The sequence below is a fragment of the Anolis sagrei genome, chromosome 5, assembly GCF_037176765.1.
Source record: "Anolis sagrei isolate rAnoSag1 chromosome 5, rAnoSag1.mat, whole genome shotgun sequence".
Taxonomy (NCBI): domain Eukaryota; kingdom Metazoa; phylum Chordata; class Lepidosauria; order Squamata; family Dactyloidae; genus Anolis; species Anolis sagrei.
This window is the reverse complement of record NC_090025.1, coordinates 144,774,094-144,799,652: the sequence shown is the minus strand read 5'-3', so window position 1 is coordinate 144,799,652 and position 25,559 is coordinate 144,774,094. Positions and strand designations below refer to the sequence as shown.

General features: G+C 37.9%; 1 protein-coding gene across 1 annotated transcript in view; it reads right to left on the bottom strand.

Moving 5' to 3' along the window:
• The window catches only part of TRHDE (thyrotropin releasing hormone degrading enzyme), a 283,101-nt gene that overhangs the window by 123,363 nt on the left and 134,179 nt on the right, over positions 1-25,559 (bottom strand). Inside the window, exons 4-5 of the mRNA XM_067469097.1 lie at positions 9,453-9,607; positions 3,320-3,433 (exon numbers count right to left, since the gene is read on the bottom strand). Of these exons, the coding sequence (XP_067325198.1) occupies positions 3,320-3,433; positions 9,453-9,607 (269 nt within the window). The remainder of the gene's footprint in view (positions 1-3,319; positions 3,434-9,452; positions 9,608-25,559) is intronic.

Sequence of the window (25,559 nt, the reverse complement as noted above, 5' to 3'; positions counted from 1 at the left end):
CCAGGATAGAACACAGTGTAGAGATTCTTTCTTCATACATAGTACATAGTAATCTTCAGTATTTTGAAGGGCCTGTAAGATTTAGATTATAGCCACTCAGGAGTTTCTACCAGGAACAGAACATTTTTTTTTTTTACATTTCAAAACTTACTGTGTTTGGAGAATAGCTATTAAGTAAATTTGTTACAGAAAACTATTTGAAAACGTCTGGTTATTTCACTCATTCCCTGAAGTTGGTAAAATTTATTCCTTCCATTTCTATAAATTATGGTCTATAAAATAGCACTATTATTCTTTTATAAATACAAACATTCTGAAATGTCACTGTAGTAGTTGATGTTCAAAGTCCCCTCTGGAGAAAAGGGTAAAGAAAACAGGTAAAGTTCCAATGTAGTGTATTAATTTGACTGTTGAACTGGAACTCTTGGGGACCAGGATTTGAATTCCCCCATCACTGTAACTCACTGAGTGAAAAACCCAGTGGGCACTGCAAAGGAAAATTAATGGCAGGCAAAATACAGGTGCCCGGCGAGCAGCAGCAAACCAGTTTTGGCACCACTCACCCATGCAGCCAACATGCAGCCACTGGGCCAGTTTGAGAGTTGGCAATGTTACTGCCATAAAGCTTCTAAGCCAGCTCAGGAGCTGCCAACACAGCTACCACTGATGCTGATTCAGAGTAGCTCACTTCGGATTATTATCAGGATGAATGCTCTGTCAAGATGCACCCAGAGGAAGGCAAACACCTTCTGAAAAACATTGTTGCTAAGTCCATGATAAGTTTAGCAAATCCACACAATGTGGGTTTTAAACCCCAGCAGCTATTTCTAGCACCTTCTCAGGTTTAACAAGTCACCATGAGTAAGAAATGACTTGAAGGCACACAACACACGTAAGTTCAAAGTTCTCTTTGTAAAAAGAGAGCAGTGGGACCTTATTTTTGAGGGATCATTTCTTCCATCAACTCTTGCACTACACTTCTAGAGACATGTTTTGCTTGATCCAATGTCTCAGTTCCTGACAATCAGGGACAGCCTGAGGAGCTCACTGCTCTCATCCCATAAATGGGTTTTTGAGCTTTATAAATACAGGTGTGAATTTTACTGGCGGTACATTCTCTAAAAGAGAAGGACAGGTTGCATACTTATAACTATGTTTCTTTGAGTGGTCCTGTGAAGTCACACAAATGCAGGCTCAAATGAAAAAAAAATTCCAAGCTCTAGTATTTCAATTTGGGTGATAACCACACTCACTCCTCTCAGGGTATAAAGGGTGCCCTGTGCCAGTGGCTCCCCAGTTCCCAGGCCACAACTGCAGCTAGAAAGGAGGAGGTAGGCATGATAGAGGGGAAGAACTGGCTCTTTCAAAGTGGCCCATGAACAATATACTTGATTTTCTCTAGAAGCTTGGCTTATGGTTTATACTTTATAACTAGTGTGTAAACCCCACCTTATTGTCATTTGTAAACAAAACCAATATCTTATTGGAACATGACAGCATCAACCCCCATTATTGCAGCACATCTTTTTTTATATTTTTCATGCTACATTCATTTAATCAGTCAGTCCGTTTTTTATTCCATCTTTTTTTCCTGGCACACAACATAAGAGGGCTTGAAATATAGAATAAAGCAAAGTACAAGCTTATGATAAGAAAGTGTGAAAGAACCCCAATGAATTCTAACAAAAACACTAATTTTCAACAGTTTAAAACATATTTATAACACATATTTAAAGCATAGTAAAGGAGACTTTTTTAAAGTCAGAGACCATCCATTAAAAGATCCTTCCGCTGCCCCCAAATGAAAAATTAAATGCCAGTCTAAATAGAAAGGTCTTTGACCAGCAAAAAGAATGTGGATAAGCCAGTCAAGCTTTTCATGGAGAGGAGAGAATTCTACATCTGGGAAAATTTTCATCTCAAAATTTGCCTGTAATGATGATGGAATCACCCAAAGATTTTAGAACTTGGAGCTCATCTACATGGACACGGAAACTACATGGACACGGAAACTCAGACTCATCTTGAACTGGGTTTTGGCTGTCCCAACAACATTTCTCCACTTCTAGTAAATATTACAAGTTAAACAGACTTACAACCTTATGAGATGGGGAAGAATCAGTGGCATGCTCCACTTTGCTCCCCTTTTAAGCACAGAGCCCACTGGCTACCATTACACAATGCACTACTACGGCGGGGCTCCATGCTCAAAGGGATAGCAAAGTGGAGCATGCCACCAAGGTGACAACACAGGAGGCTTCCCATGTTGACTTAGATCAATTGGGGGGGGGGGGGGAGAGCTGGGCAATCGATGCTTCCCACCATGGAATCACTGGTGTGGGGTGATGGGTTTCCCATGTACCCAATGGTAATCGCTGGATTCACCACAGTGCGTGCCGATTCCAGTGGCCAGTGTGAAGAGATCCTTGATCTGACTTTGCCCCCACTTTAGTAAAAGTTGGGAGTACTTGAGAGTTAGCTTAAAACTTCGGAGTACTCCATGGCTTCAGGGCAGTGTAGATAGGAGGATTGGGTCTGCTTAGGCACCATCCCATTCTCCTTGAGCTCATCCTTAGGGTTGGCTTGTTATAAGTCAGAAACAACTTGAAGACACATGGCAAGAATTTTCATAAATGTTTGGTATTCTCCACAGCATATAATGGCAAGTGGGAAGCTTATGGCTAGAAATACAGCAAGTGAGAGACCCCCTCCCTCTGATAGCTTCACTATGCCTCAAAAGCTTACTCTGAAGCAAGAGGAATTCCTTCAGAACAGATCTTTAGCATCAATGAGAGCTAGCACAGAGAGGGAAATAAATTTCTGATCGATTTATCCCTATGTCTTTATCATTCATTTCTTAAATGTCTTGAATGTAAAAGCAGGAGATATTTTACTTTCATTGATGACAGGCATGACCTCACTCTTTTATAGTAAATGTAAGATTACATTTCTGGAGTACTGTTAAATGATTTCACACTTACTGATTTTGCTTTATGGACATCTGATATTCACACATACCATTTAGCATTTTTCAATGCTCTGATAAAATGTCATGTAGTTGCTCTTCATTAAATTAAAAAATAGATCCATTTAGTTCATTGCTATAGATGCCATGACCTACAGGGAATCTACAGATTCTTAAACACATACCTTTTGCATCCCTACCACTTGACGTCTTAATGAGAGGAAGTAGGATCTAAATATGGGACCTTCTGTATGTAAATATGTGCTTGATTTCATTCTCTTACATTGTCTAGCAGAATTAAGATGAAAATCCTCTTTATATGTTTTATAAAGTAAATAAGAAACACAAGCTTACCAAATTCCAGCCAGGATAGAGATAGTCAGTTCCAACAAATTCAAAGTAATGAGCAAAGCCTTCCTTTAGCCATACATCTTCCCACCATACTGGAGTCACAAGATCACCAAACCACTAAAAAAAAAAAGTTCCATTACATTTTGTTTTTGTTTTTTAAAAGTCATATAATCAAATTATATATCTGTATGGAACCTGAATAAAAAATATCAACAATCATGGATTCAAAATACCATTTTAACCAATTTCTTCTCTTTCACACAACGTCCTGTTCTGTTCTATTGGAACCGCTTTATGTTCCCTGTGTGCTCCCAGTCATATTTTAAAACTTGTCTCAAAATAGTTACCAAGGAGGAGATAAAAAATGTGAAACACCTGAAAAAAAACTACAGCAGGTAGAACACAGGATGAATAGGGGAAAAAGTGCAAAATGACCAGACAAAATGAAAAGATACAACAGAGTTACTGAAACTAAGGGTGCTTCCACACAGGGATTAAACTTTCTTCAGCATGGGTTTAAGAAACCTGCTCCAAAGCAGGTTTAAGACCCCACAGGTGCCCAAAAGAAGCAGTCTTTCCCAGGAGTTGTCCCTATTCCAGCGTGGTAACTACCATACTGGAATGGGGCCACCTCAAACCCTTCCCCCCAAAGAAAAGAAAAACTTACTGGGCTGCCATGCCTCCTCTCTGGCAGCCCTCCCGGCACCTGGAAATGATGTGACAGAAGGCCGGGGGGAGGGGCAGGAATGATTTTCCTCCTCACCCGCTCCTGGTGTGTATTTTTCTATGTGCCAGGAGGCTGCCAGAGAAGAGGCATGGCAATGCAGGGAAGTTTTTATTTCCTTTCAAGGATTTTTGGGGGGATTGGGAATGAGGTGGGCACCATCTCACATCTTTGGGTGAGATGGGTGTAGCTACTGGCCTCCAGGAATACCCGGTAATCAGTCCCCACAGGCCCAATACCACATCAGACCTGGGCCTTTCAGGAAGGCCTGCATTTAATGGGATATCTAATTAATTCGGGATAAATCAGCCTTTTTCCTGCATTGTCCCAAATTAATTTGCTTTTTCCTGAGGCATCGTTTGGATGCCTCATGTCAAAGTCCAACAAGGCCCACATTTGAAAGGTCCTAAGTTTGGAAAGAGAAGGAATGTGGTAAAAGAAGAAGAAAAATCAACTACCAATAAGTCAGTTTTTGCTTTAGAAATAATGATTACAGGATCAGTTTAGCAGCTTTGGTTAAATTAAATTCTCCTTTGCTCAATACAGGTTGAATATCCAAAATGCTTGAAACCAGAAATGTTTTGGATATCAGATTTTTTTTGGATATTGGAATAACTGTATTTGCATATCTTAACATCATAAGTAATCTTGGGAGATGGGACCTAGGTCTAAACATGAAGTCCTTTTAGTTTTCATATGTATCTTACACATGTAGCCTGAAGATAATTTTATACACAGAACAAAGTTTGTGTGCAATGAAATATTAGAAAATAGGTGTTCCTATCTCAACCAGCCATGTGGAGGATTTTGGATTTTAATATAATAAAGTATTTGTAATTTTGAAATTTCAGATAAGGGATAGTCAACCTGTATCATTCTGAAAGATGGTAACTTGTTCTTGTTTTGCTTTTAATAAACCAATAATTCAAACTGACTGAGGAGAGTAGCTATATCATAACAATGTAAATTGATGAATACCTCTCTGGAAAAAAATAACTATTCCTTTATTGATTTGATTTAAGAATACACATTTTTAAAAATGTAAATATGCACATTATTTTTTATTATTTGTTTTGTGTTGTTTGTTTTAAGAAATTTATTTTTACAGAAATCTTGCTCCTATCTTAACTAGTATTTGAAAAAGTAACAGCTAAAGACAGAAGAAGCATTCAAGAAACTAGAGAGTTTTATTCTTGCCAACATAGCCTGTTTTAGCATGCTAGCAATGAATGGTAAACTGCTGCTTAAACATTTAATTTGCCTTTTTTGAGATTTTTTGTTACCTGTCCTTAACAAACATATTCACTGACAAGTTGCCTAATCCTACTTTAAAGATGCAGACATATATTCAGCATTTGCAACGGCAGTGAATTCCACAGGTTAATTGTATGCCATTGTCATTGGTGAAACTGCCTACACTGGCAAGTTGTTGTTCAACAGCCTATGAAATACTCATGAGCACTTCTATTTCATGTAGTTTGAGCTTTAAGTTCAAAATGTCCCAATAGTTTTTATTTGATATTCAATTTTATCTCTTTCATACAGAGAAACAAACACAAAGCATATCAAAGGAACAAAAGATCAACTTCAAACAGACTTAGTTATACTTGATTTTATTGTGGTTTCTCTATGTATGACTAAGTTGAGATCCAACATTTTCATATAAATAGTCAAATATGAATTCCTCTGTCAAACAACTTTAGAGTGGTTCCATACAAATCTTTGATTCTATGAATGTATTATTGGGGTTTTTTTTTTTCACCCAAAGAGGTTGTGAACATGTTCTATTATGTTTATCTAAAACAGACACACAAACAAGTTCACTTACACTGTTAGTGACATGGGATATGGTCTAATGTCTGACACAGTACAAGAACCATATGTGTATGCATTTGTATAACGTTTGTGCTATAATCTTCCTTAGTCTAAGACTTCTCCAAATAACAATGGCCCTTTTCCATAGATGTCTAAACAAACTTGTTAAAATATGTAGTTAAGATATAGTATACTGATGGTTACATTAGAAATTACAGAAATATGTTCTCCAGGACTGTAAGGATGGAATGTCATGCAAATGTTTATTATCGGATCGCTGTTTTTTGTTATTGTTGTTTTATTATATGCAGTACAGTAAACCACAATGTCTCTGATTGATTAGCTGAAAGTCTTTCATTTTTTTCCAATTATTTTGATGTAAACCGTCACTGTACAAATCAATGTATATCACGTAAGTGTTTATGTATGTGCACAAATGAATTGTAGAGGATTATACAACTTTTTTACATTGCACTTTCATTTCTGGAAGGTATAGATATGATGATGTTTTTTCCAATATTGGGAGTTTGTTTACACTTCCAGCCAGAAAAATATGAATATTAATTAAGTAATTACTACTTCAAATACTGCTCGATTGAAACAACCTAGGGTTACCTTACCTATATTGTCCTCCAAACTGACAATTAAAAAGATAGAAAATGTGGCATTTTGACTGATTTAATCAAATGTTTGAGTGACAAATATTTGGACAGTTAAGAATTAGAAGGTGATCAAAACCAATGTCTTATAAGAAGATCAATTTTTGCTAGCATATTGGAAAACAGTATTTAATTTTTTTTAGTAATAGGCAAGATGGCCATAGTCTGCTGGAGTCCAAAACATTTGAACAACCAAAGATTGAAATCTCCTATTCTAGAATTACAGTCTATAGACACTAATAGGAATGTGATGCTAACTTAAACTGTGATGCTAACTTAATTTCCAATGTTAGTTTTGGGGTTGCATGAAAGTTTAACAGAAGACATCCAACATCTAGTTCCACTGGATTTCTTTATTCTCCCAGTGGAATTCCACCATTTGGATCCTGCTCTAGAAATAAAATAATTCAAAAGAATGGAAAACCTTTACCTAATTGGGCACTATATATTCTTTTTTTTTTTTTTGTCGTGTCAGGAGCAACCGCTCCTGTTGTGAGAGAATTGGCCGTCTGCAAGAACGTTGCCCAGGGGATGCCCGGATGATTTCTGATGTTTTTTGTCATCCTTGTGGGAGGCTTCTCTCTTGTCCCCGCATGAGGAGCTGGAGCCGATACAGGGAGATCATCCGCCTCTCCCAGGATTCGAACCTGCGACCTGTCAGTCTTCAGTCCTGCCAGCACAGGGCTTTAAACCACTGCGCCACCGGGGGTTCCTATATATTCTAAAGGTACATGATCCATGTCTATGGCTAATAACTAACTAGCTGGGATGGACTAGGAAGGACTGTTGGAAGACAATAGAAGAAACCAATGAGATGCTAATTTTCTACAGTTTACAGGTAATCAGAGATGCAGGAAGAACTGTTTTTCATGACACAAAAAGATTTCTTCTTAGTTGTCTTCACCAATTAATGAAAGAGAGCTGTTCAGCAGTGGAACTCTCTACCCTGAAGTGTGGTGGATGCTCCTTCTATGTAGGCTTTTAAACAGAGGCTTTGAATGTGATTGTCCTGCTTCTTGGCAGGGGTTGGACTGGATGACGTCCAACTCTATGATTCTGTGACTCTACGAAATATATGTTGGCAATAATTAAAATATGGCATTCCAAGTATCTAATGACTATAATGAGAAGCATCAAATACTTCCTCTATAATTTAGTGTAATAAAAAGGACAATCTTATCATGGCTTCTACAGAATGTGGCTCCATTTCAGAGTGGATCTTCCTTTGATTTCTGGAATGGTTTATGAAAGTTTTTTTTTTACGTGTCAGGAATGACTTGAGAAACTGCAAGTCGCTTCTGGTGTGAGAGAATTGGCCATCTGCAAGAATATTGCCCAGGGGAGCCTGGATATTTTACCACACTGTGAGAGATTTCTCTCATGTCCCCACATGGGAAGCTGGAGCTGACAGATGGGAGCTCACCCCGTTCCCCAGATTTGAACTGCCAACCTTTCAGTGAGCAGTCCTACCAGCACAAAGGTTAAACCCATTGAACCACCAGGGGCTCCTTTGTGGAAGTAATATTGATACATTACAAGGTCACTGGGGATGAACTATATTTCTATAAGTTTTGTGTACAGAAACTCTCTATACTACCACTAAAAACCCATTGTGCAGCTATTCTATCTTTCTCTTCAAAACAGAGTATTGCAGAAAGAAAAATAACAGAATAACTAGCGGAAAAAGGTAAGAGGAGTATAATTAAAATGTCAAGGACCAAATCTAAAAGAAAGTTACAACTACAGGAGATCCACTGAACCAATTAGATTTATGTTAATGTTGATATAATATATAGCAACTGGTTGAATGATCTACTCTACCTGAGACTAAACACTGGATTTTAGGAAGTGTTTAAATTGAAAAAAGAAGTCATGTGTCACCTTAAAACTGTATTAATTACAGCACGAGCTTCAATGGATGATAGTCAAGTTCAGTGTTGAATTTAATGCACCTTAAATTGTGGGTATTGGGTATGCTTAGCCTGAAGAAAGAAATGTTGATAGGTGGTGTGATAGTGAGCATTCAATATCAGAAACTCCTTCATGTGGAAGATGAAATGAGTTTGTTTCGAATCCATCAGTTCAGGCACCAGACCTGAACTGATGAATTCAAATTACATGAAAGGAGATTCCAAATAAACATTAAGAATTTATTGGTGGTAAGAGCTGTTCAAAAGTGGAACAGATTACCTTGAAAAGCTTATTGGAAGTTTTTGAAACAGAGGTTGGGCAGCTACCTGTCAAGTATGCCTTAATTGTAGATCCCTGAATTGGTAGGTACTTGGTCTATAGACCCTTGGGATCCCTTCCAACTATGGTTCTATGTTTACATCAAAGGAAGATGACAGAAAGGAATGAAAAATAGATATAATGGTTTTCACTACAACATTACCAGTATATTTAAGACCTTCAGTACACACAGAGGCAAGACATTCATCATTTATGAACAGAGGGCCATGGCAGAAACATAAAGAAAAAATGCTTCCAAAGTTTATGCACTGAGAGAAGAGGGACTACCAAATTGATCTCAGCCAATGCAAATTTTGACAAGAACATGAAACTCAGCTTGAGATTGTGACAATGTTGTAGCAAATCATTGCAAGAGGCTATCACTACACTCAACTATATAAAGCAACAATCCACTGAAATCTATCCAAAGAAAAAGAAGCTTTATTATATTGAGTTCATACTTGCTTCACAAAGATGAAACAACTGAAGCAATAATCATGCTTCAAATTAGCATTATAAAGTTTTTCACACTCAAATAATTTCTTGCTGTTCACCACAGCAGTTTCCCCAATTAACATGCCCAGCATTGAAGCCTTTATGCAACAGGAATGAGCTATCCTGTAATTATTGGCCTGACAGAATATTCTGCATGGAAAATGTTTAACTCTTTTTATATTGCATGCTCACAAACAACAGGACTATCTCCTACCTGGTGACACAGCTCATGTACAATGACCATGGTGACATCAAGTAAGTATGATATAGATGAAATGCTTGGATCCAGGAGTATCCTCTGCTCCACAAAAACACTCAGTCCCCAGTTCTCCATAGCAGCATATGGATGCTTGGGCACAGCTAACAGATCTAAAAACAGAATAAAACAGACTTTAAACATACTAGTGGGGTTCTGCTCTAAAAGCACCATGATGTAAAATTCATGCAGTACTATTAGGATTAATTCGCTCTCTGCTCAAATAATGCAAAAATGAAGACATTAAAGTATACTTCTTAGCAGTAGCATATCACAAATCATTTCATTCCATACTTCTTGCTTTATCTCAGAATGCTGTGATATTGTTTCAAGTGGCTTTGAGTCTCCTTGTGCAGAGAAAAATAAATATAACAACAACTACAATGATAATAACATAGCACTCACTGAAGAAGAATCATGAAAGGGTATCACACTAAATTCCAATGCTAGCCAGATTCAAATAGTCTCTAAATTTACCAAAACCTGGTATTCACACAAATACATATAGTAATTCACTTATTTGCTCACAGTTCACTATGGAAATAAAGGTAATATGTTACCTAAACCATATTCAGGACCCCAGTACACGTGAAACTCAACCCTTCAAAGTCACTACAGATTCATTGGCTGTCTTTATAAAACTTGGTTGTTTATTCATTCCGTTGCATCCAACTCTTAATGGCCTCATAGTCCAGCCCATGCCAGAGCTCCCTGTCAACCGTCACCACCCCAGCTCCTTCAGAGTCAAGACACTTCAAGGATACCATCCATCCATCTTGCCCTTGGTCGGCCCCTCTTCCTTTTTCCCTCCATTTTCCCCACCATCATTATCTTCTCTAAGCTTCCCTGTCTCCTCATGATGTGGCCAAAGTACTTCATCTTTGCCTCTAATATCCTTCCCTCCAATGAGCAGTCAGGCTTTATTTCCTGAAGTATGGACTGGTTGGATCTTCTTGCGGTCCAAGGCACTCTCAAAATTTTCCTCCAACACCACAGTTCAAAAGCACCTATCTTTCTTCTCTCAGCCTTCCTTATGGTCCAGCTCTCACATCCATAGGTTACTACAGGGAATACCATTGCTTTAATTATGCGGATTTTCATTGCCAGTTATAAACTATCCAGTGAAATTATCAATTTCCAATATGCTTTCACAGCTTATATTTACAGAATTTGAAAGTTGTTGTATGTATGTATTTAGATGGTAAACAGAAACCCCTCTGAACAAATCTTAGCAAGGAAACCCCGTGATAGGTTCTGCCTTAAAAGTCATAATTTGGAAATGGCTTGAAGGCACACAACAATGAAGGAAACTTTTACACTACATTACACTATATGACATTAATTTTAATATAGTTAAGTTTAAAAAATATATATCAAGTTTGTACATTAGAATAAACCTTAGAATCATAGAATCATAGAGTTGGAAGAGACCACATGGACCATCTAGTCTTACCACCTGCTATTCTGAGGCAGAGAGTTCCACTGTTGAACATCTCTCATGGTCAGGAAATTCTTCCTAATGCTCAGATAGAATCTCCTTTCCTTGAACCCATTGATACAAGTCCTAGTTTCAAGAACAGCAGAAAACAAACCTGCTCCCTCTTCCTTATGACATCCTTTTACATATTTAAACATGGCTCTTCCCAACCTTCTCTTCTGCAAGCTAAACATACTCAGTTCTTTAAGATGATCTTCATAAGGCATGTCAAGCAAACTCTTGTTGGGACTGCCTGCCATTGGAAATCTATGTACTAAATGTGAAAGCGCATGTGGATCCAGAGTTGGTATACACAGTCATTTACCACCTCCAAACTCTAGCGCTGGAAGACAATCATACTTGGCCACTTATGCTATGTATAATAGATTTTCTGATGGGAGATACTGTATATAAACACGCAGAAACAAACACAAAGGTAATGGTGACTGAGATTGCACTTTCTCAATGTCTCTTCTCGTTATATTTATTCATTGCTTTCTTATTCCTTTATAAGTCATGGATGGATGGGAGAAAACAAATAAACAGTGTAACAGTTTAAAACTGTGCATTTTGAACTAGAGGCTTGAACTCTGTTGTCACTATATTAAAAGTTGCTGTAAACGTTAGAAACCATGGGACTGGTAAAGAAACATAAGACAGTTTGGGTAATAATCTTGCTTACAACTTATCCTGAAACACTGAAATGGCTGCTGTTAAAAATAATCCAGCACATAAAGAAATCAGTGAAAAGGCACCTAAAATAAGCCCTTCATTCAAGTCGTGTTCGAAAACTAACACAGTAAGAACCTTGTGTGCTTTCTTAAAGATGAAGTTTCATTAGCATAGAGTCTCCTGTTTCTACAGTTCACCAACGAAACACATTTTAAAGATAGACCTATAATAACAGTTCTCAAGCCCTTCTGAGTTACACAACTGCAGAGCATAGATAGCTACTGTATCAACTGTGTGGCAGGTTAACAACATTTGCTAGCTGTTGATTTGTGCACCCACGTCCAAGCAGGGTCATATGAGTGAGATAGTTAACTTCAAATAATCTGATTCTGAAATCTTTATGACTTTATCTTTAATCATTTTGCCTTGGGTACACAAATCAACACCTAGCAAATGTTGTTAACCTGCCATACAGTTGATACAATATAGGTGCTTATGTGCGACAAATGCCTAGCTCAGAAGAGTCCTGGCTGCTTCCTGATTTGATAGAATTACTGTCTGGGACTTTTAAAAGAGAACACATGGTTCGAATGTAGTCACAGTAGATTATTCCTGAAAATCAGTGTGGCAATATTGATCTTTTTTTTCCCCTCCCACTTTGTTGGTTAGCCATTACTATTCAAAAAATGTCTGAAATAAATTTTTAACTTATGAATCTGTTCTCAGTGTTTTTGTTTTGTGTTATGTGGAAGGATGTAGATATAAGTAGAAAAGCATTTACGAAATAATGTGGCATCTATATGTCCATTTAGTAAAATCATGGTCTTGTTAAGAAAGTGAATGAGCCCAGGCTTAAGCTAATGATTAAGCTGGGGGTAGTCAAAGCTTTAGTGAAATCTCTCAGGTGTCCTTGCATAACAGCAATAACAAAGACACAAATACAGAGATTGGATTGTGCATTGGGACCCAAGTATTGTGGATACAACACAATATTCATTTATTTATTTTCCAAAAATACCTTTTCCTTTGGAAGTGTTTGTGGGGATCTCTAGGTCAGTGGTTCCCAACCTGTGGACCACGGCCCACTGGTGGGCTGCAAAACCTAAAATAAGGGCCATAAGACATGCGGGGGAAATTGGTGCGGGGGTGTGTGCTGCCATTGGAGGAGAGAGGGAGGGAGAAAAGGAACAAAGGAGATGTCAATGTGTTGCCCTCTCCCTCGCCAGTACTTTCTCAGCGTTTGGAGACTCCCCAGGCCACAACAAAGAAGAATCACCCAGCAGCAATTTTCTGCAATGCAATTCTCTGAATCAGCACCTCAAATAACCAAACCAAATCTAAAGTTGGCCAAAAACTGATTCATAACTGTGATGTCTCGGCCTAGGTTTTACCTCTCTGTTTGTTCCCTGTAGTTATGGAGAGTGGTCCCTGGTCAAAATGATCCCCGATTAAGTGGTCCCTGGTCAAAGTGGTCCCTGGTCAAAAAAAGGTTGGGAACCACTGCTCTAGGTCCTCCAATGCTATTCTACAGTAAGCTTCTAGCCTAAGTGTGGGTAATCTTTTTCAAGCTAAACACACAGTATGGATAGCTGGAACCATGGATAAAACCAACCCTATATTTCAACTATGCTTTGTCAACAAGCGTACTATAGAATTGCACTGAAGGACCTAGAGAGGCCCACAAACACCCAGGGAGGGATACTTTTTTTGGAGTGTGTGTAAATGAAACCATGGGTATCAAATTTGTAGATCAGGGGGTCATGTTGTATAGTTAAAATAAAGTGCAAGTCATACTGCATTTAGATCCAAATTAAATTATATATACACAATCTGTATTTAAGTTGTTTTAAAATGCTTAATGAAAGCATTTAGGTTATTTGGGCACCACAAAAATATATGATTAGCACTTTTACAATATTTAAGCTGCATATAATCATGATAAAAAACTGAAAGTATCAGTGCAAAACTAGACATTACTGATCTCAGAATGATGTCTTTAATAACACATGAAGTCACATACAGGTTTATTTGGCCTCTACCTAATTCTAAAAGTGGTGGCTCATTTTCAATTTGCTTATTCAATTATATAAAGCCCTTGGGCACTGCTACCTTGAAATTATCAAGTGTACATAACTAAAAAGAAAAAGAAAAGCTTGCAAGACATCCACCTGCTTCAGGTGTGTCCTAGATTTAAGGCTTCTCTGCATGTGTCCTCCTGACTATTGTTTACACAGATGTTGTTTATCCAGCTTATTTATTTTTCCTTGGGTAAAGTGGAAAATGTTAATCCTAAATTTATGCCTGGGCTAGTTCTGACATCATTTTTAGATGCTGGTCAAAATTCAGTGTTGGTTTATTCATTTCTCTGTAACATACACCCACACAGAATTTCTTGCCTCCTTTTTTCTGGCAAAAATCTTCTGTATATGCATGTAATTCTAGGCCAATACTGATCATCATGTGGTAATTAATCCCTGTGCAAAATGTACTAAATGATCCATATTGCAAAGCCATATGTAGAACTAGATCAACTGTTCTACTAAGAAAACTATAAAATAAGAAGCCCTGCTGTTGTGCAATCAACTGTAGCCTGTCTTGCATGAATAAATGTGCTCATTCTTTTGCCTGGACTTGGACCTCTTAAATGCTGATTGTTCATCTTACAAAAGCTTCCCATGGGTCACAAAATAGCAGCAGAGCACATCTTAGAAGTAGCAAGTTATGGAGAGTGGGAGTGGATCAGCTCTGTGGTGGCTGCACAAAATAGGGCTCTTCCACACAGTCATATAACCCAGAATATCAAAGCAGATAATCCACAATATCTGTTTTGAACACACTGCCATATAATCCAGTTCAATGTGGCAGTCCAGATTGCCATATAATCCAGTTCAATGTGGCAGTCCAGACTGCTATATAATCTAGCTCAATGTGGATTATATACAGCTGTGTGGAAGGGCCAAGAGAGAGCTGATTGGGATTAATATAAGCCAAGGCAATTAAGTGCAGCCTTAAATCATGTTAACACAAGTTACAGTTTGCTCTGAATTCTCATTGAAATCCAGAACAAACTGTGACTTTGGCCCAAGTAAATAGTTGGGCCAGTCCCAATATTGAACCAGCTACAACTGTTTATACATCCAGACCAGAGACACAGGATTGCACTCACCATCCTCCCCCCCCCCCCATTCTTGTCATAGTGGTGACCAGTGTTATGACATGGCTAGTGTCATCTGGAGTGACATTGGCTGGAGTGCCAGGGCAACTGGAGAAGGGAAGGGGGAAAGAAGGCAGTAATTCCTTCTATTCCTCCTCCTATGCTGCTCTGGGGCCCCAGACTACAGCACTACAGGTGATGGGTGACCAACAGTAGCCATGTCACACCCAATTGCCACCAGAATGACAGCTATGGAAGGAGGATGATAAGGGTGGCCATCTGGTGGTGTCAGACCAGGTCCAGTGCTGTTGGAATGTCAAAACGCCTTCCCACCTCCACAGTGGCATTCAATACCGCCTGGTACCAATCCAAAATTTGACATTCCAGATTTGCTCCAGAATAAAGGGTGACTGCAGATATATCCAGAAGTAAGACAGTCTGAGTTACTTATCTGACAGGGGCTGTTATTGATTAGGGTACTTGGAGATTTATCATATACAGAGTTGCCATAAACAAAAATCTGACTGGATTGCAAGCAACAACTTTTCTACCTTCTAACCAAACTTTGAGGGTGATCTTCTTATGGAAAGGAAAAGGCAGGAATCCAAAAGAAAAGGTGTAACAATGTGTACCTTCCATTTTTGAAAGGAATCCAGAGAAAAAGTGGGATATTAAAGTAGTTTAAAAATTGATCTCAGAAAATGAAATGACAAAGAGCAAAGCACAGTAAAACTTGCTGAACAAGCATCACTGTATCTTTAAAAAAGAAAAGAAGAAGCCATACCACCCCATCCTTTAAAGAGTTTGTTTGGTCATCAATGAAAAAAACAAACCAATAATGGGATTACCAAAAAGTACAGCTAATACTGTCCTAACATCAGACGCATTGCTAGATTGCCCTTTGTTGACCATTTGGCTGTGCTAGAGAAGCTCGTGTGTTGTTAACTTATAGTGCCAATACTATCAGACCTCCACGGACACAGATTCTGTATCCATGAATTTAACAAACCACTGATTAAATATTCCAAAAAGCAAGTCTTGATTTTGCCATTCCATACAAAGGACACTTTTGTATCAAATCATTATCTGCAATGGGACTTTATCATTTCGGTATCCATGGGGTGGCGGGGGAGGATGGCCCCAAACCCCAGCAGATATCCAATTTCCCACTATACTTTCACATGATCAAATTCTGGCTTTGGTGTTGGAATCTTGTGTGTGTGTGTGTGTGTGTTTTGTGTGTGTGTGTTTTGTGTTTTTTAATATGTATTTTGTGGAAATATGTTTTAATAAGTGTATGTTAAAAATGTTTGAAGATGAATGTGGTTTTAACAATGTTGAAACCCACCTCTAGGGAGGAAATAAATTATTATTATTATTATTATTATTATTATTATTATTATTTACCAGAGTCAACAGAATAAATTGTACTCTTATATTTTGTTTCAAAACAATTGACAAATTATCTCATCACACAGAACAATAAGAATACTGTCTCAAATAGCCTAATGTAATTGACACTGACTGGCACTGGTTTTTCTGTGTTTCAGGAAAGATGCTTTATCTCCCTCTACCTGACCTGGGAATTACTTGGGTAACATGTTGCATGCAAAGCATGTCCTGGTGTTTTTATTGCTATTGTTCTGTTTTGAGTTTCTTTGGTGATGCTCAATTGGAGTAATCATTGCCAATATCACCTCGAGCAAAGACTTTGATCAAAACGATGATCTAGTAACACCTGGCAAGTTTAACATGGTTCAGTATAATCCCAAACAGATGAGAGCTCTGTAGCATTTACAAAGATTTAATAAAATATTTATTAAATAGAGACAGCACCTCAGTGAACACTATTGAATCTGAATGTTATTGTTCTATAAAAACTTCAGCCACATCTGATGACACAGAAGACGTGAATATATAATGGACACTCAACATCTGATTTACTGTTAGTTTTTTATAATAATATCAGTGCTTTTACTGAAGAATTAAACCATGTAAACAACTGTATATGAAAAGAAGTAAAGTACATAGTTTGTCACCATATCTGTTTTTCCAGTACTGTATAAGATGAAAACTGGGATTCCATGTGACTTTTGGGACTGCCATATTCTCACAGCATGATCACCCCCAATTCACAGCATGAAGGTAATCTTCATATTACACTGCTTTAAAAAATGATCACAAAATTATGAAAGAAGTGAAGCTGGAATCCATATGCAGTAATATTAAGGTGCATGGGAAAGAGTGGTGTTTGAGGCATTTTGTATCAAAAGTGAAACAAAAAATGAACAGTTGCTTTGTGGAAGGCTCCAGACAGTTCTTTTCATTCTACCAGGTCTCTATTTCCCTTTCAACCATCAATTAGCATCCCATGCCAGGTGGCTGATCACTATTCACTAACTGTTTTAGCATCCTTTTTTAAATTGTTTTCCCCAATTTCTACAAATGCTGGTCAATGTTGGTCTATAAATCTGATTCTAGCCTCCTGATTGCTTCCTCTTGCACAGAAATATTTTAACGACAGAAGGATCCAGACATAAAGACTGAGATCACAATTAATATACAGGATTTATAATATTGCTCATACATGTCAGACTATACAGAGAAATCATTGAAATCCACAAGCATTGGACAATTTCAACAGAAAGGAGGAAACCATGAAAATGAACAAAATCTGGCTACCAGTATTTAAAACTCTAAAATCAGGACAGTAAATAAAGAGCAACACTAAAAAAAAACTGGGGAATTCCACACATGAAACAACCAGGGCCAGGCATGTAGCCGGGGGGGGGGGGGGGGGGGGGGGGGGGGGCTTGAGGGGCTTCAGCCCCCCCCCCCGAAATTCTTATGGTGGTTTGCGAAAAGGCCTTACTGGTGCATTATTTAAACTGTTATGTTTATTCATATCATGATCTGATCACCATACTCAATATATCCCATATGCATGGGGGTATTGGGGTAATGATATAAAAGGTTTGCTAGGCTAGACCCTCTTTCACTCAGACTCAGCCCCCCCCCCCCCGAAACTCAGCCCCCCCCAAAACCCCCCCTGAAAAAATGCAGCCCCCCCCCCCTGAAATGAAATCCTGGCTACGGGCCTGAGCAGGGCCAACTAACACCTCCCAACAAAGGATTCCCAGGCAGGAAGCAGCCAGGCTTTGAAGCTGCAAGGCCATTAAATGCGAATCAAGGTGTCCACTCAAGTGGACAACAGTTCTTTTTCTCACTCTGGGCATTCCACAGATATATAAATCTCATCTGCCTAGTTTCCAACAGATCTAACAACCTCGGAGGATGCCTGTCATAGATGTGGGCAAAACGACAGGAGAGAATGCTTCTGGAACATGGCCATAGAGTCCGGAAAACTCACAGCAACCCAGTGATTATTTTGTTTTTTCAGCTGTTTTGGAAAAATGTGTTCTTAGCAAGATGGTTTTCTCAACATCTGTTAGATCACATCAGTTAATTACACTATGTAACAAAACTTGAAAAATGTTCTATTCCTGGTTTGAAAAAAATCCTATTTAATTGTGTGCTACTTACTTTGAAAGTAGTTGTTCTACTCCAGAAATTTCATTCTGGCTTTCACTGTGGCTGCCACAAACTATGTTTGTTTGTTTTTTTGGTCGTGTCAGGAGCAACTTGAGAAACTGCAAATCGCTTCTGGTGTGAGAGAATTGGCTGTCTGCAAGGACATTGCCCAGGGGGCGCCTGGATGTTTGTGTTACCATCCTTGTGGGAGGCTTCTCTCATGTCCCTGCAGGTTTGAATCTGGGGAGAGGGTGGATGAGTTCCCTCTATCAGCATAAAGGGAGCTCATCAACGCTCTCCCCATATTCGAATACGCGACATGTTGGTCTTTAGTCCTGCTGGCACCCACTGCGCCACTGGGACTCCTTGATTTAGTTGAGACTCTATGAGCTATTCATTGAAAAACTATAGCATAATGTGCTGCAGGATGTCTTATTAATATTTTTCCATGTTTTTAATGATAGAACCAATTATGAAATGACATATATAACCCAAGAACAAGAATTGTATTACATAGTGTTATTCCTTCTTTTGAAATCTGCAACAATTTCAGTTTTCACAGATTCCAATCTTTGTAATTCATTATCACCTTGCAAGTGCAGAAGTGTTGTAGAAAGCACAGCATTCCTTTATCCATTTCCTAGCTTTTCAAGTGGAAGAGGTGTCTTCATACTGAAAAATGAAAAAAACCAAAGTTCCCCCCTTTTAGGAAGTAACTGTGGAAATAATTCACAGTGAAACTTCATAGCTGTGTCAGAAAACACTCTGGAAATTCAGTTAGAACAACGTCTGCAATTTTATAAATGCCTCTTTGAAACTGCTATACAGGTTCGATTCTGTAGCTACCTGTGAACATATATATTTGCCTGTGAATATAACTGCTTGTACCTGCAAACCATACCTTATGTATCGACCTTTGAAATGCCTTAAATTGTGTCAAATCATTGTTGTCAACTGCAACAACAGGCTGCTGTCAAATGTGACAAGAACATGGAGGAAAGAAACATGCTCTACATTTATTTTCCCTGGAAAAGACATAGTAACAGCAACTTATGTTTTATTGTTACTTTCTAATTAATCACCCAAGAAAATTGAATATGTTGGTCAGGGACTCAAATTCTTCTCAATTAAAGGATGCAAACTCTTATGATTCCCAGGTACAGATCAAGCAAGTTACTTTGGAAGTTGTTCCACATAGTGAAGAGGAGAAATGGCCAAGATTGGGAAGACAAGACAGCTATTAAACCATCAAAAATGTTGAATTTCCCTTGCATTGAGAGACATATGACAGGTTTGGATTGACAGCAAACCATAAAAATGAGTAAGATAGAGACTTTTAGTGGCTTATTTGTGTTGTGATGGAAATCTGGCAGAAGCTACTCACTATTTAGTTCTTAAGAAAGAGATTCAGATTTATTTATGTGTTTCATATCCTACCTTTTTCCCAACACAAGATATGTGCTTTCTTGCAGTGATAAATAATCTCTTAATGCTTAGTTTAAATGCCATTGTTTTATTGTGCAGTATATTACATTGTTTAAAGGTATATTTTTGGTCTCATTTAAATTTGTTTCACACAATCATGTGATTGGTCACCACAGTTTAAAAAATACTGACAAGCTGGATGGTGTCCAGAGAAGGGCAACTAAAATGATTAAAAGTCTAGAGACCATGCCCGATGAGGAGTGACTTAAAGAGCTGGGCATGTTTAGTCAGCAAAGGAGAACGTTGAGAGGAGACATGTTATCCATGTATAAATATGTGAAATTATGTCATAAAGAAGAGGGAGCAGACTTGTTTTTTGCTGCCCTGGAGACTAGGACTCGGAGCAATGGGTTCAAATTACAGGAAAGGAGATTCCACCTGAACATTAGGAAGACCTTCCTGATTGCAAGAACTGATCAGCAGTGTAACTCTCTGCCTCAGAGTGTGGTGGAAGCTTTTAAACAGAGGCTGGATGGCTATCTATCAGGAGTACTTTGTGCTTTTCCTGCATGGCAGGAAGTTGAACAGACAGCCCATGTGGTCTCTTTGAACTTCATGATTCTGTGATTAAATAAGAGCATGAACACGTCTCTACCACATCAAAGCAAAACGTCTATGTAATCCAGTATTCAACTCATAAATTGGTCAACCAGATACTTATGAACAAGAAGTTCATGCATGTAACAGAACAACTTCCCTATTATATTCCCATTAATTAGAATTCAAGAGTAAGCTAAATTACCTACAAAATAACATGGTGGGGCAATTTAAATACAGAATGGAAGACAGAGGCAAGTGTATTTGTTACCCTTCTTTTTTCCATTTGAAATCAGCCAGATTTTAATCTCGCCTAGCTTCTATGTTCAACGTTGGCTCTTCGGCTTAGAAATGGAGATGAGCACCACCCCCAAAAGTTGGACATGATTAGACCTAATGCCAAGGGGAAACCTTTACCTTTACCGTTACTACTTTCTTCCAGTGTTGGATGACTGCAAGAAGAAAAGCATGAGAAGAAACCAGTTCAGAGGGAGTCTCATGCACTCCACTCTGACTCATGCTGTGCTTTAAATATCCCCTTTAGCCAATTGATCCATTAGTGTATTGCCAGCACATCAGTTTGGCCCTTACTGTGGAATTCAATGGAGACTATATAATCTCAGTCTAAAACTGTTTATCATTATTTCCATCAGAATCAGGTGGCATGTTAGAGACCCCAAGGAAAAATAACTGCCATGTAGCAGTTTGCTGTGGACTTTTTTATTGCTTCTTATTGCACAACAATTTATTTCCTATTATTAAGTGGCCTCAAAAATGGATGACTTCTCAGAGAGCTTTTGACATAACAGATGCTTAATATATTGTCAACTTTAAAGATCCCGAGGGGATAAAATAAAGAAAAGAAAACTATTGCTGACGATCAAGCAGAAGGTAAAAAGTAAAAATATTGAAGCAGTTAAAGCTCTGTACTTACAAAAATCTATTTTCCTATTAGGCGTTGTATATTTGCATGCATACTCTTAAAAGCATTTACATTTTTATTGCATCCATCTATTGTTCATATTTTTTATAATTTTGAAAAGCATCAAATCATTCAGTGATGAACTGAGAAATGAATTCAATTTCCTACCGACACGGAAATATATGTCATGTACAAATAGCACTGAAAACAATACCTGCAAGATTCCTTCGGAATTGATTCATGGTGTTTTGAGGAAGGATGCATCTTTCAAAAAGTTTCAAGTGAGGGAAGATACTGCAGTACTTGCATATTGCAGTACTCACACATAAATATTTCCTCTTTGCTTCACTGCTAACGTTCTTAATACACTCTCACTCTGTTAGCTCAAAGAATGACACTGACAGAATGCATACAGAAGGCAGAGATGGTAACCAGATTCTTACAATTGTTCAGTTGCACTGCCAGTACATAATGTGCAGAAGTTATGCTGTGTAAGATCAAGATCCAGTGAAGGAATGCACTCTTATGGTGAACATTAAAATAGTCAGAGAAGAGAATTCCCTTCCAAAAACTCTAGATTTTTTATTATTTTAATGCAGACACTAAGTGTACTAACAGGATGGAAAATGGCCAACAGCCATTTTCCTAACATCATAGTTAATAGAGCATGAGGATTCTATAGTGACAAACAACAAGTCAGCAATTGCTGCACTCCCAGTATGAATATGGTTGCAATAGGAAATGACTAAGTCTGCAACATTGTTAGATTTCTTTACAGCTGCATACCAATGTAATAAAACTCACACTTGTGGTTTCCACATTAATAGCAGGGTCCCTTGTTGTTTCAAAACACTTAACTTCAAATACACCAGTTAAGCATGATATATGACTTTACAAATCCACTTAGAAAACTAAGGATTCCAAATGCATTTTCACTTGTGAAATTTTCCCAATCAAAAATACAATTTTAAAGAGAGAGAGAGAGAGAGAGAGAGAAGATTGTATCATGCTAAATAGTGAAGCATAACAACAATTCCATTGTTTCAGGATGGCACAGCAAAGGGGAAAGTGCTTTCAAACTGAAATACCACTCTTTTGAAGATACTGCTTTTAGTTTGGTTGCAAGTAACAGAGTGATCAATAGTGATGAGAAAACATTCTCCCGCTGAGCACAAGTTCATCTCCTTTGCACCAACATAATGCTATTTTTACTCAAGTAAAAAGAAGCTATTAAATCAATGTGACTAATTATTATCTCATTTATCATCTACATTTTCCTTAGAATCCCATCACACTCCTCTATTTTAACTTCTGGCTATTAGATGTAAAATGATGGGGGAGGACTAGCTGGAAAATACAGAAGATACATTTCTATTTTCACCTTCCTTACAGTCCGTCAGATCTACACTGATGATTTAATTCAGTTTCAAACCAGTATGGAAGAAAGTGGTTTCATTGTGCAGATGATTACACAGGAAATCCAGGAACCAGTTTGAGGACTGAATGGTGATGACACAAACCACAGATGTGCATTCTTTCACATGCTTTTGTAGGAGTTTATGGTATGGCTGCCACAGTTTGAAGGTATCTTTGAATTACATTAAAAGGTCAGTGTAGATGAGGTCTAAAATTTACTTCTGAAATAAGTAATCACACAAGAGACTGTACTGTTAGAAAACTGTGAAAAGCAGAATTTACCAAACCAGCATACAATTGGATCTCCTTTTTCAAGGATTCTATTTCTGCAGATTATAAATATTTTTTTAAAAGGAAGCAAACTCGATTTTGCCATTTTATAGAATGGACACAATTCTGCTATGCTATTGTGTATGACAAGTCTTGAGCAACCATGGATTTGAGTATCCACCTAGGAGTGCAGGGGCTACTATCAAACCCTGTTTCTTTTGTCTGATATTCTAGGCAACTCTGCTGATATCTGAACAGGACATACCCACACAGCTTTGCAGCTGTCTGGCAGTGACAACATCCCTTATCTTTCTCCTTTCTCTTGATGAGCTCAGGGAAAAAGGGGATGGCAGTAGCCCATGTGGACAGTGGACCAGTTCACATAGATCTCCACCCTGTTATGCTGTGGTAAAGCCATGGGATACAATGGAGTTTCTGACACACTTTGGAAGATCCTGGAATTTTTCTTAACACGGGATTAAACTGGGATACCACTTAAAGTTAATGAACATCATGGGAGTAGACAGAAGGACCTCACACCAAGAGCAGATTGTTAAGCCCATGTAGACAAACCCTCTGAATGACTGAAAAGCAGGGCATGCAAAGTTTGGCACCTCTCCCTATGACTGCAAAAAAAAAAAAATAATCTCTGCACTTTCGACTATTATTTCACTAAAGCAGGAAATGCCGTGGGACTTCATATGTATTATGCCCAACAGACACATCCTTCATGATGAAAGACTTTGTTGAAGTTTAATAATATTCTCTCTTTCTAGACATCCTTCTATAAACAGATTGGTCCCTAAACTTGCGTTTATTGTTCACATTGCAACTGTAAGTAAAAAAAACAAGGGTTGGAGTGTTAGGTTGCCACTATATGCTTTTTTTTGGGGGGGGGGAGTACTTCTCTAAAATAAGTTCACAGTATAATAATTTGCTTGGTCTATAAAGATTAATAGATCTCTACATGCATCCATCTTCATACTACACTTCGCGAGAAATGAAAGTCTTGATAGGAAATGGCATTCTCTAAGGTCATATCCACATGACAGATAATGCCAATCTATTTTTGTGTGACGACATTTACCTTGAAGGAAGCTATCTTATTGAAGCATTACCATCTGTAGTCGTGATTTCACAGCTAACTCTTTATTCATACCTACCAATCAAGTCTGGATATATGTTATACTGATGTTCTTGGGACACATGTGAAAGCTTTTCAAGCTGCCATTTCTAAGACACTGCTATAAAGCCAGGCAAGAAAAGAGTGACTATGAGTAATAATGGGGCAGTCTTCATCCACATACTGGCAGATAGAACTTCATTATTCTATCCATTAAAAAACAGAATCATGGAACTGGAAAGTCCAGGACCATGCTTATAAAATACTTAAACTTCTACCATTTCAGATTCCCTAAATAAAGATGAGTTTTCAAAATGGTTTATTTCCTTAAGCATTTTATACCAAAAGGATTATGAGTACAAAAGCTACAAAAATACAAAAGTAGCATACTATGTTCCAGTTAATCAGCTCCAGAAACTTCAAGTCCAGGTTGATACAAGCCAACTTTGCCCTTCAAATAAGTGGAAAGCCAGAAGATATTCTAACCTACAGCAAATACAGATAAATATTTGCTATTTATTTGTATTTAGTGAGGTCAAAGGTTAAAATATGAAATCTTCATGTGGATAAAGTAAGGATAACCAATAGCATTGTTAGGTAAAGGATCTTAGTTACACCACCAATAAAGATCTCTAACAGTGACCTCCAAGAAAGCCGCTCCAAACTTAGAACAATCAGTATTGGTCATAATGGCCCAGTGATCTGGATAATTACAAGACATTCTTTATATAATGTATTGCCATGCTTTATTCTGGGCTTTGTGCCAGGCATGCAATAGAGTGAAGGACCATAGCTCATTCATACAGCACATGGTTTCCATGAAGATAGTCCCAGGTGCAATCCTTGGCATTTCTAGACAGGCTTTTGAAGCACTACTGCAAATCTTTGTTCCATTTTCCCCCCATGAAACCTTACTTTTTTTGAGAAAAAAATGATTTTGGAATATATTCTTTGGAATGACAAATAAAGCATTTCAGTCAGGACCTTTGTTTATTTACTCCCCATGTATTACGTCTTCAAACCATAAAAAGGAGGAAGGGAGGGGGAGAGAAAGTAGGTGTACGTTTAAAGATAACTGGTTTTTAATTTAGCATGAGCTTTCAAGCATGTAGCACATAGATTTTCATGTAAAACTATGAATAGCAGTGTTACTTAAAATGGTGGCCCGTAACTCAATACCAATGCAATAGACATCAGGAATGGTAGGCTTCTACAAAAGAATGCAATATGCCAGTTCCTTCACATTAGCTAGATAAGAAACAGTAACAAACAGCATTTAATCATTTTAATTCCTGGTTTTGGTTTCCTTTTCTCAGTTCTTTTTATGGGAATGAGTGCTTTAAGTCTGCTTGATGCCATTAAGATCCAGGAGAGTCAAAATAATTTTATTTCACTCAACTTTTTAATTTCCATTATCACTTTGATAAACTAGAAAAACTAAAGAGCTTCCTTACAGTTTGGGTATGTTTTACAGATCA